General features: G+C 42.5%; 1 protein-coding gene across 7 annotated transcripts in view; it reads right to left on the bottom strand.

Moving 5' to 3' along the window:
• atp11c (ATPase phospholipid transporting 11C) overlaps positions 1-14,588 on the bottom strand; it is a 273,394-nt gene that overhangs the window by 56,542 nt on the left and 202,264 nt on the right. For all 7 annotated transcript variants that reach the window (XM_060927777.1, XM_060927778.1, XM_060927772.1 and 4 more), the window contains exons 16-19: positions 9,143-9,216; positions 8,941-9,044; positions 8,656-8,837; positions 1,343-1,609 (exon numbers count right to left, since the gene is read on the bottom strand). In XM_060927777.1, coding sequence (XP_060783760.1) covers positions 1,343-1,609; positions 8,656-8,837; positions 8,941-9,044; positions 9,143-9,216 — 627 coding nt within the window. The remainder of the gene's footprint in view (positions 1-1,342; positions 1,610-8,655; positions 8,838-8,940; positions 9,045-9,142; positions 9,217-14,588) is intronic.

Here is a 14,588-nt window from a genome sequence, read left to right as displayed (position 1 = left end):
TGTAATCGTGCAAAATATCAGTCTATTACTCTTCAGAAACCTTTTATTTTTGTTCCGCGTCTTTCTCAGTTTTGTTTGACGTAATTTATTTTGGTTGCGATTCCAGCTTTCTCGTTTGCTCTCCCTGACTTTTTGCTTGCAGTTTTGGCGCAAACTTCACGTGTGGGTGGGCTGTCCAGGAATGCATTCCCATTGGCTAACTTGTGTTTGACTGACAGCTACGTTCAGCCATTCCCTACTCGGATTCTGGCGGACTGTTTGACGAGTGACCGATCCATTGACGGTAAACAAGGATCGAGTGGACTTCAGTGGCGACTATGATATTGAATTAATTCAAAGTGTAAGTGCGGGACAAATGTGCTGTATGTGTTGCAGTAGTACACAAGTCCACTCGATCCTTGTTTACCGTCAATGGATCGGTCACTCGTCAAACAGTGCGCCAGAATCCGAGTAGGAAATGGCCGCAACAGCCTCTGGGGGAATCTCTGAGCGTAGCTGTCAGTCAAACACAAGTTAGCCAATGGGAATGCGTTCCTGGACAGCCCACCCACACGTGAAGTTTGTGCCAAAACTGCAAGCAAGAAGTCAGGGAGCGCAAACGAGAAAGCTGGAATCGCAACCAAAATAAATTACGCCAAACAAAACTGAGAAAGACGCGGAACAAAAATAAAAGGTTTCTGAAGAGTAATAGACTGATATTTTGCACGATTACACGAATAATTTGTTTGCCAGTCTAAAAAATGGACTTTTTAAATTTTTTTTTTTAATTTTGATTTATCGTTTTTGTTTGATATTTCAAAAGTATTGTATGAACATTTTGGCACAAAACTGATTCCATATGAAGGGGGCTTCATCAGAGAAAATAACTGTACCCCAGTCCTCTGCAGTCTGCCCTGCAAAAAGATATTTTCTCTGATGAAGCCCCCATCGAGAACCTGTGGTCGATTCCTCAAACAGCGGGTGGACCAAAAAAAAAAAAAAAAACTCCAAGCACTGATTATGCAAGAATGGGTTGCCATCAGTCATAATTTGGCCCAGAAGCTGGTATCCAGCGTGCCAGGGAGAATTAGAGGAGTCTTAAAAAAAGAAGGGTCAACACTGTAAATATTGACTCTTTACATAAGCTTGATGTATTTGCCAATAAAAGCCTTTGAAACTTATGAAATGCTTATAATTGTACTTCAGTACACCACAGAAACATCTGACAAAAAGATCGAAAAACACTGAAGCAGCAAACTTTGTGAAAACCAAAATTTGTGTCCGTCTCAAAACTTTTGGCCATGACTGTAGTTCCACAGTGAAACCCAGTTTAATCTGATATGTCTTTATCGAGACTGCAGACCTGGTGATTCCACCTTTGGTGGGTGCTGCATCCTGCACTGCCCTCTTGTGGTAGTCCAGGAGCACCTCATGGAGTCGTTCCTCGCGCTTCCTCCCGCCATCCTCCAGTGTGCGCACAGTCAGCTCCAGCAGCTCTGTGCCACTCCGGAACAGGCGGCAAGCGTAGCACGTGGACTTGGCCGTCTCCATCTTGTCTCCAGTGAGAACCCACACTTGCATCCCAGCTCCATGTAGGGCTTCCATTGTGTCTGCAGCCTCTTCCTGCAATCTGAAAGACAACAAGGGAGAAATATTCAAGAATTATAGACGAAATGCAGGTTTGGGAAATCACACATCACGGATATGGCTGCATGCAGGCTGGAATAGGTCTGGTGTGACAACTATACAACACAAGATCATGGTTTTTCAGTACATGATGTTTATTTCTGGAATATCTTTAAAAAAAAAACAAAAAAAAAACAGGCTATTCTGTGGCTGGGAATTTATTTAATTTGACAAGATTCCTGAGCAAATAATGTGGAAGAAATCGCTCGCTTCGCGCAGTCAAGCTGACACAGGAAGTCCGTGTGTGCATGCGCAGGTTTACCTTCGATCGTGCACTGACGGTTACATCATTCTGTCGCTAAACGTACAGCTGATCACACCGAGGTGCTCACTGACCGCCAATATTTATCTATCAGTTTGGTCCTACGTCGCGTTTCCTTTTCTTCGCAACATAACGTCTTTTCCTCGCTTTCTGGTACTGTAGTCCAGGGGTCACCAAACTTTTTTCTCTGGGGGCCACATTGTCGTTCCTGACTGTGATGGGGGGCCGGGGTCGGGTCAGCTATATAACAGAATTGTATGACCCAGACAAATATGACCACCAGCAGGCCTCATTGTGTAGTAGAGATTACTAGCCTGGCACAGCCATCCCCACTACTATATCCCCACTACTACACTATATCCCCCGCTACTACATCCCCCGCTACTACATCCCACACTTGATTCCTGGCACATATTTGTTTATCTTTACTAGTGGTTTTCAAAAGTAGTAATCGAGTCTTCACACTTTGTTTTAATTTGAAATACCACAGATATTCCATTTATTTATTTTCTAATAAAAATAACATTAAAGCTGTCAAGGTAAGAAACATCTGCCTAGTTGAGGTGATTGACACTGGCAAAGGTGAGTGGAAAATTATAAATTGTAGGTAGGCCTGTTGATATTATTAATAATATTATTAATAATTGTGTGCAGCACTTAATAAAGGTCAAATAAATAGGCCTATAAAATAAATACATTTAAAAAAACAGTGAAATTATAATATGATTAATAGATCACAGCAGTTGTGCTGTGTCCTGCACGTCATTGCTCTCATCCATGGCCAAAGCAAAAAACTCGAATTCTGACGCGCTCTCATTCAGCTGGTCATACACGTCGTCCCCCAAATCTTCGGTTCGCCTGGTCATAGTAGGTGCGGAGAGACTCACCGCGTTGAGGGCATCCTTCTTGTCGGGACACACCTCCTCGGCCACAGCAAGCATGCATACTTTAACAAAGTCCCCATCAGTAAACGGCTTTCCACGGGTAGCTAGTAGGTGAGCTACCTTATAGCTAGCTCGGACAGCAGCCTGGTTGATCTGGGTTTGGTGAAGGAATACATTCTGTTGTGCAGCCAGTCCGCATTTCATCCTCCGAATCCTGTCTTCTCTTGTTTGCCCTCGCAAACTAGCATACTCTTTGTGGCGGGTTTCGTAGTGACGACGCAGATTATATTCTTTGAAAACCGGCACACTTTCTTTACATACAAGACAAACTGCACGGTCCTTACACTGAACGAAAAAATAATTGGTGGTCCACCGTTCCTTAAAAACTCTGCACTCTGTCAACTTTTCGCTGACCGCTAGCCATTTTGCTGTCCTGAACACTGACAGTTCTCTGCGTGTGCGCTGCCTGTCACTGCTTGATCGCGAGCATATGACGAAAATTCGGAAAATATGAATAGCTCATTTTATAACTAAATATCAATTTTAATTGATAAAATCAACAAAATACAAGATGCAGACATGTTGTTATTTGCCAAAAAAGCAATTTAAAAAAATAGGCCATGACCACTTTTGGGGATTGCCTCATAGGGCCGGTTCAAGTGGTGGGGGGCAGAGGGGCTGGGGGGCCGGTCAAAGGGGGGGTGGCGGGCCGGAGTCGGCCCGCGGGCCGTAGTTTGATGACCCCTGCTGTAGTCGGTCTTTCACGTTTCATTTGCGTCCTCCATTTTTCTCTCCTGTTTCAAATTTGTATCCCACAATGCCTTGCGCGAACAGGGTAAACTCACCATGTGATTCATGACGTAGTATCTTGTTTTGTGTCATGGTGAAGCAGGAAAAAATAAACAAATAGGGCCACGTGGCCCTAAATTCATTATTATATATTTTTTAAAAATCTAATAAAATTGGAAGCCTGCAATTTGAATTTGGTAGCTTTCGGTCCACTAAACAAAAATAATTGGGTGTCAGGGAAAATTCTTTTTATGACCTACACTTGGAAAATCTGAAAGGCAGTCCAGCTTTAAAGTTCACCATTTCCAAAACAGGACAATATTAAATGACATGCAACATTGCTGCAGCTACTACTAAATGCAATTATTATTAACTGACATGTTAAGAGGATGATTCTAAGCCTTTGGTTGTTGATGGAAACAAGAGCAGCTGTGAGCTACTGCTCACTTACAGTGGTGCTTGAAAGTTTGTGAACCCTTTAGAATTTTCTATATTTCTGCATAAATATGGCCTAAAACATCATCAGGTTTTCACACAAGTCCTAAAAGTAGATAAAGAGAACCCAGTTAAACAAATGAGACAAAAATATTATACATGGTCATTTATTTATCCAGGAAAATGATCCAATATTACATACTTGTGAGTGGCAAAAGTATGTGAACCTTTGCTTTCAGTATCTGGTGTGACCCCCTTGTGCAGCAATAACTGCAACTAAACGTTTCCGGTAACCGTTGATCAGTCCTGCACACCGGCTTGGAGGAATTTTAGCCCGTTCCTCCATACAGAACAGCTTCAACTCTGGGATGTTGGTGGGTTTCCTCACAAGAACTGCTCGCATCAGGTCCTTCCACAACATTTCGATTGGATTAAGGTCAGGACTTTAACTTGGTCATTCCAAAACATTAACTTTATTCTTCTTTAACCATTCTTTGGTAGAACGACTTGTGTGCTTAGGGTCGTTGTCTTGCTGCATGACCCACCTTCTCTTGAAATTCAGTTCATGGACAGATATCCTGACATTTTCCTTTAGAATTTGCTGGTAAAATTCAGAATTCATTGTTCCATCAATGGCAAACCGTCCTGGCCCAGATGCAGCAAAACAAGCCCAAACCATGATACTACCTCCACCATGTTTCACAGATGGGATAAGGTTCTTATGCTGGAATGCAGTGTTTTCCTTTCTCCAAACATAACGCTTCTCATTTAAACCAAAAGTTCTATTTTGGTATCATCCGTCCACAAAACATTTTTCCAATAGCCTTCTGGCTTGTCCACGTGATCTTTAGCAAACTGCAGACCAGCAGCAATGTTCTTTTTGGAGAGCAGTGGCTTTCTCCTTGCAACCCTGCCATGCACACCATTGTTGTTCAGTGTTCTCCTGATGGTGGACTCATGAACATTAGTCAATGTGAGAGAGGCCTTCAGTTACTTAGAAGTTACCCTGGGATCCTTTGTGACCTTGCTGACTATTACACGCCTTGCTCTTGGAGTGATCTTTGTTGGTCGACCACTCCTGGGGAGGGTAACAATGGTCTTGAATTTCCTCCATTTGTACACAATCTGTCTGACTGTGGATTGGTGGAGTCCAAACTCTTTAGAGATGGTTTTGTAATCTTTTCCAGCCTGATGAGCATCAATAACGCTTTTTCTGAGGTCCTCAGAAATCTCCTTTGTTCGTGCCATGATACACTTCCACAAACATGTGTTGTGAAGATCAGACTTTGATAGATCCCTGTTCTTTAAATAAAACAGGGTGCCCACTCACACCTGATTGTCATCCCATTGATTGAAAACACCTGACTCTAATTTCACCTTCAAATTAACTGCTAATCCTAGGGGTTCACATACTTTTGCCACTCACAGATATGTAATATTGGATCATTTTCCTCAATAAATAAATGACCAAGTATCATATTTTTGTCTCATTTGTTTAACTGGGTTCTCTTTATCTACTTGTAGGACTTGTGTGAAAATCTGATGTTTTTGGTCATATTTATGCAGAAATATAGAAAATTCTAAAGGGGTCACAAACTTTCAAGCACCACTGTACGTATCCCCCCCCCGCTCTCGCTTAGATCAGAATGCAAGCAATCGAAGGAATAGGACGCTTATGATGAATGTTGACTTCAACAGATAATTAACCCTGAAACAAGTCAGTAAAGAGCAGCGTCTCTCCCCGGGGATTTCAAACAGCGTCCTGGTAAACTCATTTTGAAACAGCATTTTGCTTCTTGAAATAGTGTCAAACTCCACCCTATACAGTGCTCAGCGTAAATGAGTACGCCCCCTTTGAAAAGTAACATTTTAAACAATATCTCAATGAACACAATTTCCAAAATGTTGACAAGACAAAGGTCAATATAGCATCTGTTTAACTTGTAACGTGAAAGTAAGGTTAATAATATAACTTAGATTACACATTTTTCAGTTTTACTCAAATTATGGTGGTGCAAAATTGAGTACACTCCACAACAAAAACTACTACATCTAGTACTAAAAATCATGGAGGCCATACAAAGTACTAGATGTAGTAGTCTTTGTTGTGGGGTGTACTCATTTTTGCACCACCCTAATTTGAGTAAAACTGAAAAATGTGTAATCTAAGTTATATTATTAACCTTACTTTCACGTTATAAGTTAAACAGATGTTATATTGAACTTTGTCTTGTCAACATTTTGGAAATTGTTCGTGTTCATTGAGAAATTGTTTAAAATGTTACTTTTCAAAGGGGGTGTACTCATTTACGCTCAGCACTGTATGTCTTGTCAACACATTCAGTCGGTAAACAGGAAGTTGATGTGGGACAGACCTGAAAACGGTACACACGGTATAGAACCCCAAGCTGAAGCTCGGTACCAAATATCAAGCAGTTGTGATTTGTAGTTGCTGAGAAGAGTGTTACGAAATTTTTGTAAATCTATGCTACATGTTTCGTAAATATATTCAGTTGATAAAACAGGAAGTCGATGTGCGACAGACCTGAAAACGGTACACACTGTATAGAACCCCAAGCTGAAGTTTGGTACCAAGTGGCTATGATTTGTGGTTGCTGAGAAAAAAGGTGTTTCGGATGGACGGATGTAAACCAGTATACCCCCCCCCCCCCCCACACACACACACACACACCTGAATTCTGTACTTTATACCTGATTTACTTCTTTAAACTAGATAGAACTCGATGCCAACGGCGTCGATGGGGATGCCTCCGCCCGGTAGACTATACGCCTTAAGTTGTGATTTGGGGATGGACATTTGACGTCACAGTAATCCTGACCTGGTGAAATTACTTGCATCAGCCTTGGAGACATTGTGTTCACAAGGTTTTCGGACAGACATTTGACCTCACAGTGACCTTGACCTTAGACCTTTTGATCTCAAAATCTAATCAGTTCATGTTTGTCCCAAAGCGCACAAATGGTAGCCTGGCAAGCCAGACTAAATGTGAATATTTAGTCTGGCCTCGATCCGTAGACATTTCTGAAGGGTGGGGGTAGAACAAACCGCTGTCTTTCAAACTGTCTCTGTGCGTATAGGCCAACGCTCTGACCAATCAGCGCAACAGTGACTGTGACGTAGTCAGAGCGACAGAAAGCAGTGGGGGAGACCTTGAAATAAATAATTTTTCAAAATGCGTATTAATTAATAAACAGGTTCTAGATATTAAGAAGTTTGGAGATAATGACCACAAGTTTGGAGTCTGTACCACCTACTTAACATACATTTATTTTTTTCAAGTGTTTTTCAAGGGTTTGCTTAAACTGTTTTTGAGAGTTTTTATTTAGTGGTGTTTGGTGAAATAATTTCCCTTAAATTTAAAATAACGGGAAAATAAGAAACAATCAAAAAGTAATGTTTCAAAGCTGTTTATTAATTCTTCGTACTGCACAAACTAGCCCCATCCTTTTGGCTACGAGCGGAGCCAGCTGGTAGATCAGACTTTTGCCATAGCCGGTCGGCAAAACAGCGAAACGTCCTTCTTGAAAAGGAATGAGCAGAGAGCCTCTTCCTGCTCATGTTTCAACGAAAACTCCAAGTCTAATTCTTCTAAAACTGATTCCAAAGCGGAGTCAAACGCGCGCTCTTCACTAGCCCGTAGCCAGCTTTCCTGTTGTGCTTTCTCCAGCGTCGCGCAGCTTTGTCGTCACTCCTGCAAAAGCCCGCCCAAAGAATCCAAACAAAAACCTTGCGTTGTGATTGGCGGGCACGATTTGATGCCCGGGTGTTTTTATGGTGCGAGGCTAGACCCACTCGCTAGGCAAAAATATTTTTGGCCGCTAGGCGGGTGGGTCTAGTTTACTAGACTACACAAATGGTGAAAGTTTGGTGAAATTCCTTTCATCAGCCTTTGAGATATCGCGTTCACAAGGTTTCGGGACGGATGCACACGGACAGACATTTGACCTCACAGTGACCTTGACCTTAGACGTTTTGATCTCAAAATCTAATCAGTTTATCTTTGTCCCCAAATGCACAAATGGTGAAAGCTTGATGAAATTCCTTTCATCTGCCTTGGAGATATTGCGTTCACAAGGTTTGCGGACAGACATTTGACCTCGCAAGACCTTTTGATCTCAAAATCTAATCAGTTCATGTTTGTCCCAAAGCGCACAAATGGTGAAAGTTTGGTGAAATTCCTTTCATTAGCCTTTGAGATATCGCGTTCACAAGGTTTCGGGACGGACGCATGCACGGACAACCCGAAAACATAATGCCTCCTGCACCTTACGGTGGCGGAGGCATAAAAACAGGAAGCTCCTTACAAAACAAAATAGTGTAGCACATTTTAAAGGGGATGTACGTAAAAGTAATGTTTAGGGCATGAAATGATAACTTCATGGGACACTGGTACACTTCATGTACATAAGATTTATTTGTTTACATTTGATGAGGTTTTTGGGTAAAATGGAAGCAGCCTAAAGTTCCTGAACTCTAAAAAGTTGACTGATTTCCTAATGGCTGAGGGAGCAGAGTCGACCTAGTATACTATTAACTGCTGTTAATGCCCTGTCGGCCACTGACCTGCCCTCAGCTGTAGTGCACACTGGGATACTGACCTGTCCTCTACTGCTGTAGCTCCAATCAGACTCATGTCCGTCTCCACCTGGTTATACACCGCCATGAGCTTCACCTCACGATCTTGCAGAGCCAATCGCGCTTCCCTTAGCCTTGCATCTGCTGCATCATACTCCTCTTGACTCAGCTCCTTATAGGCCACACACAGGGTTCTGTAGCCCTCCTGTTCACATTCACACACACAACCCCATATGTTTAGTGTTTACCAGGTGTTTGAGTTTTTCCACGACCTGGACGTTTACTGTAAAAGCTGAGAGAAAGGATACCGTAGCATTGCGCTCAACGTGCATGCGAATTCTGTCCACCTCATCCGCCCTAACTCTGGGAAAGATTGAGGAATCTGCCCCTTTGCAAAAAAGCAGTGTCTTACCTGAATACACAGACACACAACAGGACAGTTATTCATTCAGACTTCACCTTGTTTGAAGTTCAAAAGATTGGGAAATTATTAGTCACATGTTAACTTACCCTTCTCGGTCCTGACTATGACGCTCATTCTCCGCCGCACAGGGTCAAAGTTGAGCACATGAAGCAACTCGTAACTGCAAGTCAATAAAAGGAAACCATAAAGACCTTGAACTACCTTTATTAAAAAGTATCATCCGCCATCATAAAATTATCCAGAACAGTTCATCTCTATTGGTATTCATAAATCATCCCCTGTTACCGTAGCTCAAGGTGTGCCTCAGGGTTCTGTCCTTGGTCCCCTTCTTTTTATATTATACGTTTCTCCTATAGGCCAGATCATTCGCAACCATGGCCTTAACTTTCATTGCTATGCTGATGACATTCAAATCTACAGTTGCGCTTGAAAGTTTGTGAACCCTTCAGAATTTTCTGGCATTCTATGGGTGGCAGATCATTCAGTGTTGCTGCTCCTAAACTCTGGAATTCACTACCACAATCACTCTTCCTTCAAAGCTAACCTGAAAACTTTCCTCTTTACCTCACACTGCTCTTCTTAGTGTGTTTTTAGTGTGTGTCTGTTTTTTGTGTAACTCCTGTGTAAAGCGTCCTTGGGTTTGTGAAAAACGCTATACAAACTGAAATTATTATTATTCCTGAAAAGCAGCGCACACACACGACTCATCACTTAGCACAACAGAGAACATGAGCATAATTGTGTGTCAGCCTGGCAAAAGTTTGTAAAATATTTTTGTACAAAATGACATGCAAGTCTAACAAATTGTCTTTGTGCTTTTCTGACTGTATTATCGTTTTTAGACTGATAGTATTCTTAGTCTGTGACCTACTGAACCAGTATCAGGATGTATTTATTGAGAGAGACCTCAAAGGACTTATGCAAGTCGCTCTGGATAAGGGCGCCTGTCAAATGCCGTAAATGTAATTTAAGTTTTCTGAAATGATCACAGGGTCAAAATTATACATGCAGGGTCAAAAATGTTCAGGCACCCACTTAGATTATTAATTTAGTAGTGCTGAAAGTTCTAAAAATGTCTCAACTTGCCAAGGCCAAAGCCTCTTAACTTCCTGTTAATGATCATGATTGACTCCAGCTAGTACGGTAGCTTCTCTGTGCCAATATAAAAAGGGGTTTGTTTGACAGCACTCACTGGATCGACCAACACACAGTACGATGGGAAAATCGCATGTATTCCGACCATTGTTCATTATTGTACCCTTTGCTGGATCAACAATGCAGTTACAGATAGGAACAAGAGTGCTCTGAGAGCACAATATCCCCCCTGGCAACTCGGCCATAACTCTGGTAAAATGTGAGTGAATTGAACAAAATTGCAATATGTGTATTACCAACATATAACAAAGAATCCTGTCAAGGTTCCTAAAATTCCTCCAAAAATCGTGAGAAGAGTTGATTTCAGAAGGTGAGTACCCTTCCTGGGACGGACATCACCATGACATAATCCCTCTTCGGGCCTTTCGGCCAGCGGGAGATTAAAAATTGTGAAGGAAGTTGATTTCAGAAAGCAAGCGCACCTTGATGAAATTGCCAAAGTACAAGTTTGTTAATAATCAAGGGCATAACTCTGGTAAAATTTGCCCAAATTAAACCAAATTTCAATCTGTGTATAACTGTCATATAACAAAGCCTTCTGCCAAGTATGGTGAAATTCCTCCACAAATTGTGAAAGGAGTTGATTTCAGAAGAACGTACACCCTCATGAAATTGTCAAAGAACAAGTTATTTAATCAAGGGTCAAAACTCTGGGAAAATTTTCACAAACAAAATTAAATTGCAATCTGCGTATTACTGTCATATAACAAGGCTTGTTGCCAGGGTTCGTGAAATCCCTCCAACAATTGTGAGAGGACTTGGTTTCAAAAGGAAAATACACTCATGAAATTGTCAAAGTATAATTTTGTTAACCCTCTGGGGTCTGAGGGTATTTTCTGGCACTCATGATTTTGGCATGCTCGGATTTTGTGATCAATTTCAACAAATCTAAGCAGTATTTTCAAAGTCATATGACTTTTTTTGTATTCAGCACAAGTTCAGCTACAATAATATCTATGTAGTATGTCATGATTGTACTTAAAAAAAAAAATAACAAATGAAGATGCTCTAAAAAGCAGTTTTAGAAGTGTGTTGGAATGTGTGGGGAAAAAACAAACAAATAAAAAAACATGACCTTACCCATAATGACAAAGCGTTTTGGTCACTTGAGGTGATTCTGTTCAGTCTTAGAAATGTATCAAGCACAAAAACTTAAATCTGCTCCATTGATTTGGACAATTAACTGGCCATTAGTACATTTATATGTCCTATTATTTTGGGATAAAGGGTTGGCAGTGGGAGGGGTATTCAATTAGAAGAGTAAAAAAATCCATTCCATTCAATGAGAAGAGTGAAAACCCCTCCCACTGCTGTAACGGTGTTACCCAAGGTTCAAGTATAAATTTTAGTTCGGGTGCCAGGCAGGCCCAAAATCCTGCCACTTAACTAAAAGTAACCACCGCCAGCAATAATAAAACAATAACAAAAGTAGGATTTAAATGTGCATATTCTGTTTACTTATTCACACACAAAAAAATAATGGCATCAATACAACTCCATAATGTTCTTATGCTCCCAATACAGCAAAAGGGGCATGAAAAAAAAAAAAATGTCGTGTAAACCCAGTGCTCGTGTGTGTGTGTGTTTTTGTATGTTTGTGAATGTTCGTGTGTGTAGAGGGAGAGAGCGTTTGTAGTTCCAGTAGCGCTTGGTAAACGAGCAGCAAGGGGCGTGTGGATTACGGATTAACTCACAGTTCTGGAGCTGGCTATGTAAACTGGATTGTCCTGGATCCGAAGCTTCAACAGTCCTTAGCCATCCGCTTCCCGCATCAGGCTTGAAGTAGCTATTAGCTCCTCCCACCTGTGGCTTGCGATGTTCCTCCGTCACGGAAATCTTGCTTGGGTCGGCTTGCAAATCTCCGCTGCAAATTCCGTCGTCGGCAACAATGTACAAGTCTTCCACTCGGTTTAGCTTCTACTCCAGAATCGCACCTTCACGCTTTGCTTGCACAGGAACCAAACGGAGCTCTGCACTGCTCTGCTGCACTACACTTCCTCCCCTAGCTACGGATGCAACATCGTGACATTTAAAAGCGAGCGCTTCATCAATCACGCGTGACCACTCCCTCAATCAGCGTTCGCAAGTGTTGTGTGTTATGTTAATGAGGTGAGTGCTGTGTCGTTTTAGTGTGCTTTTGAAGGTGACAGTGATGGGGAAAACGTTATGTCTGAGGGGCAGAATGTATTTCGCCACGCTGCCAACTCTTCATCCCCTCAGGTCAAGTCACAATGGATACGATAATGATTTTTCACACATTCCAACACTGTTCTAAAACTGCTTTTTACAACAGCTTCATTTATCTGGTATTTGACTTTATTTTGGTATTTGAGTCTATTCAGTGTGCCTTGAAATTAACTCTTGTACTATTTTACTCAGTTCAGAGCCACAACCAACTCTGTTACACAATTACTCCAATGATCTTTCGCTGGATCGAGTCGAGGGGAGAAGGGGAAGCGCCGCTCATCAGTGTCGCGGTTCTCAAGATTGAATTGAATCGCTGTCCTGAATCACCCGAAGCACATAAAATCTGCGTACCATCTCGCAACAAGTTTTACCTCCAAATAGCCTAAACTATATCTGACAGATTTTATCCTGTTTATGGTGGGCGTTCCCACTGTGAAAGAGAAACCAATTGAAACCGAAAGAGTGAAAGTGATCATCATGCCGTTACCATGTGAAGAGTCTTTTATGAATGCATAAGCAGGTTCTCAGTGTTCCGATTCCGGTGTGACTGAGTGAGGTGACAAGTTTTACGTTTCATCTAATTGAGGTAATTTAAAAACTATAATATTATTTGGCAGTGGGCACATAGGAAAATGTAAAGTTTGTCAATATGTTCATCATGCTTGTATGGTGAAAAACTCGCAAAGATATTTATCTAAATGCACGACCTACTCATTCTGAACCTGTCGAGCTTCGCCGGCGAAGCTCTTGACCCCAGAGGGTTAATCAAAGCCTGTAACTCTGGTAAAATGTGACCGAATTTAACAAAATTACAATACGCGTAGTACCGATATATACACGGATGCAAACGGCGCGCCTTTTGGCGGATGCCGCCTTTTTCACGGCTGTCTGGGGGACTTGTGTGAATCGCGCAGATCCGATGAGTTTACTGTGGGTGGTAGAAATGGGCAACTGGACTTGCTTGAAGATTCTTGAAAACGTTTCACCTCTCGTCCGAAAGGCTTCCTCAGTTCTGTCTGACTAATAGGGAGTATCAGATATTTATCCTCTCCTGGATCAGAATCAGAATTCTGATGACCAGCTCATCTAAGGTGTCATTGAGGCATCATGTTGGTGAGGGTCACTGGAGGCTGGGTGTGAACGGCGAGTCATTAGGGTGATCAAAGGATTGCCCGTTAGGGTGATCAATGACAAGCTGACTCTCTCTGTCCGCCTGCGAGTCACTGAAAACAGCTGGGTCCTGGCGTACACCCAGCCGTCTGGGAAGAGTGTCCAAGACCGCATTGTAGATGGCTGATAAATGATGTCTTGGGGCCAATTTATGCTGACAACCCAGTCCTCGCAGATGGCGTCTGCGAAGCCCCCCCCCCCCGCTTCGCAGACGCTCTGTGCGCACCTCCCAAAAATTGTGACCACCGCAGAAGCCTCGCAGACAGCGTCGCAGACAAGAAGGCTCTGATTGGTCCACTCTACATCCGCTGTACACGCACTTCCGCTTCCCTACTTCCCCGGTTTGGTTTGTTTTCACGACCACCATTTTTAAAAACACGAGCGAAGATGGAGCAGCACGAAGAGCGGTTGATCGAGGAAGAGAGGAAGTACAAACATCTATACGACTCCAGTTCTAGTCATTATAAGGACAGCGGTGTTGAATGACCTGTTGCTCAGTAACCGGAAGATAAACACTCCACTAACCACACCCACCAACTACTCCTAGCGATTTCACGACTTCGCGCCCCGTTGCATTGTGGCGGTGAATAACATCGCGCACGCCTATACTCCCCGCTCAACGATAAATTACAACTGTCTGCAAAAAGCGATCTGTGAAAGCCTTGTCGCAAGAGCATGCAGAGGCCTTTAGACCCCCACCTCTGTTCAGTGATGGCTGTTCCAGGCTGACAAAAAAGGCTTCTTTAACCCCTCGCTCATACCAACGATCCTCTCTGGCTAAAATGTGTACGTTACAATCCTGAACGCATTTTAGCCAGAGAGGATCGTTGGTATGAGCGAGGAGTTAAAGAAGCCATTTTTGTCAACCTGGAACGGCCATCACTGAACAGAGATGGGGGTCTAAGACATCATTTATCAACCATCTACAATGTGGTCTTGGACACTTTTCCCAGACGGCTGGGTGTACGCCAGGACCCAGCTGTTTTCGGTGACTCGCAGGCGGACAGAGAGAGTCAGCTT

The sequence above is a fragment of the Neoarius graeffei genome, chromosome 8 (genome assembly GCF_027579695.1).
Source record: "Neoarius graeffei isolate fNeoGra1 chromosome 8, fNeoGra1.pri, whole genome shotgun sequence".
NCBI lineage: Eukaryota > Metazoa > Chordata > Actinopteri > Siluriformes > Ariidae > Neoarius > Neoarius graeffei.
This window is presented reverse-complemented; position numbering and strand designations above follow the sequence as displayed.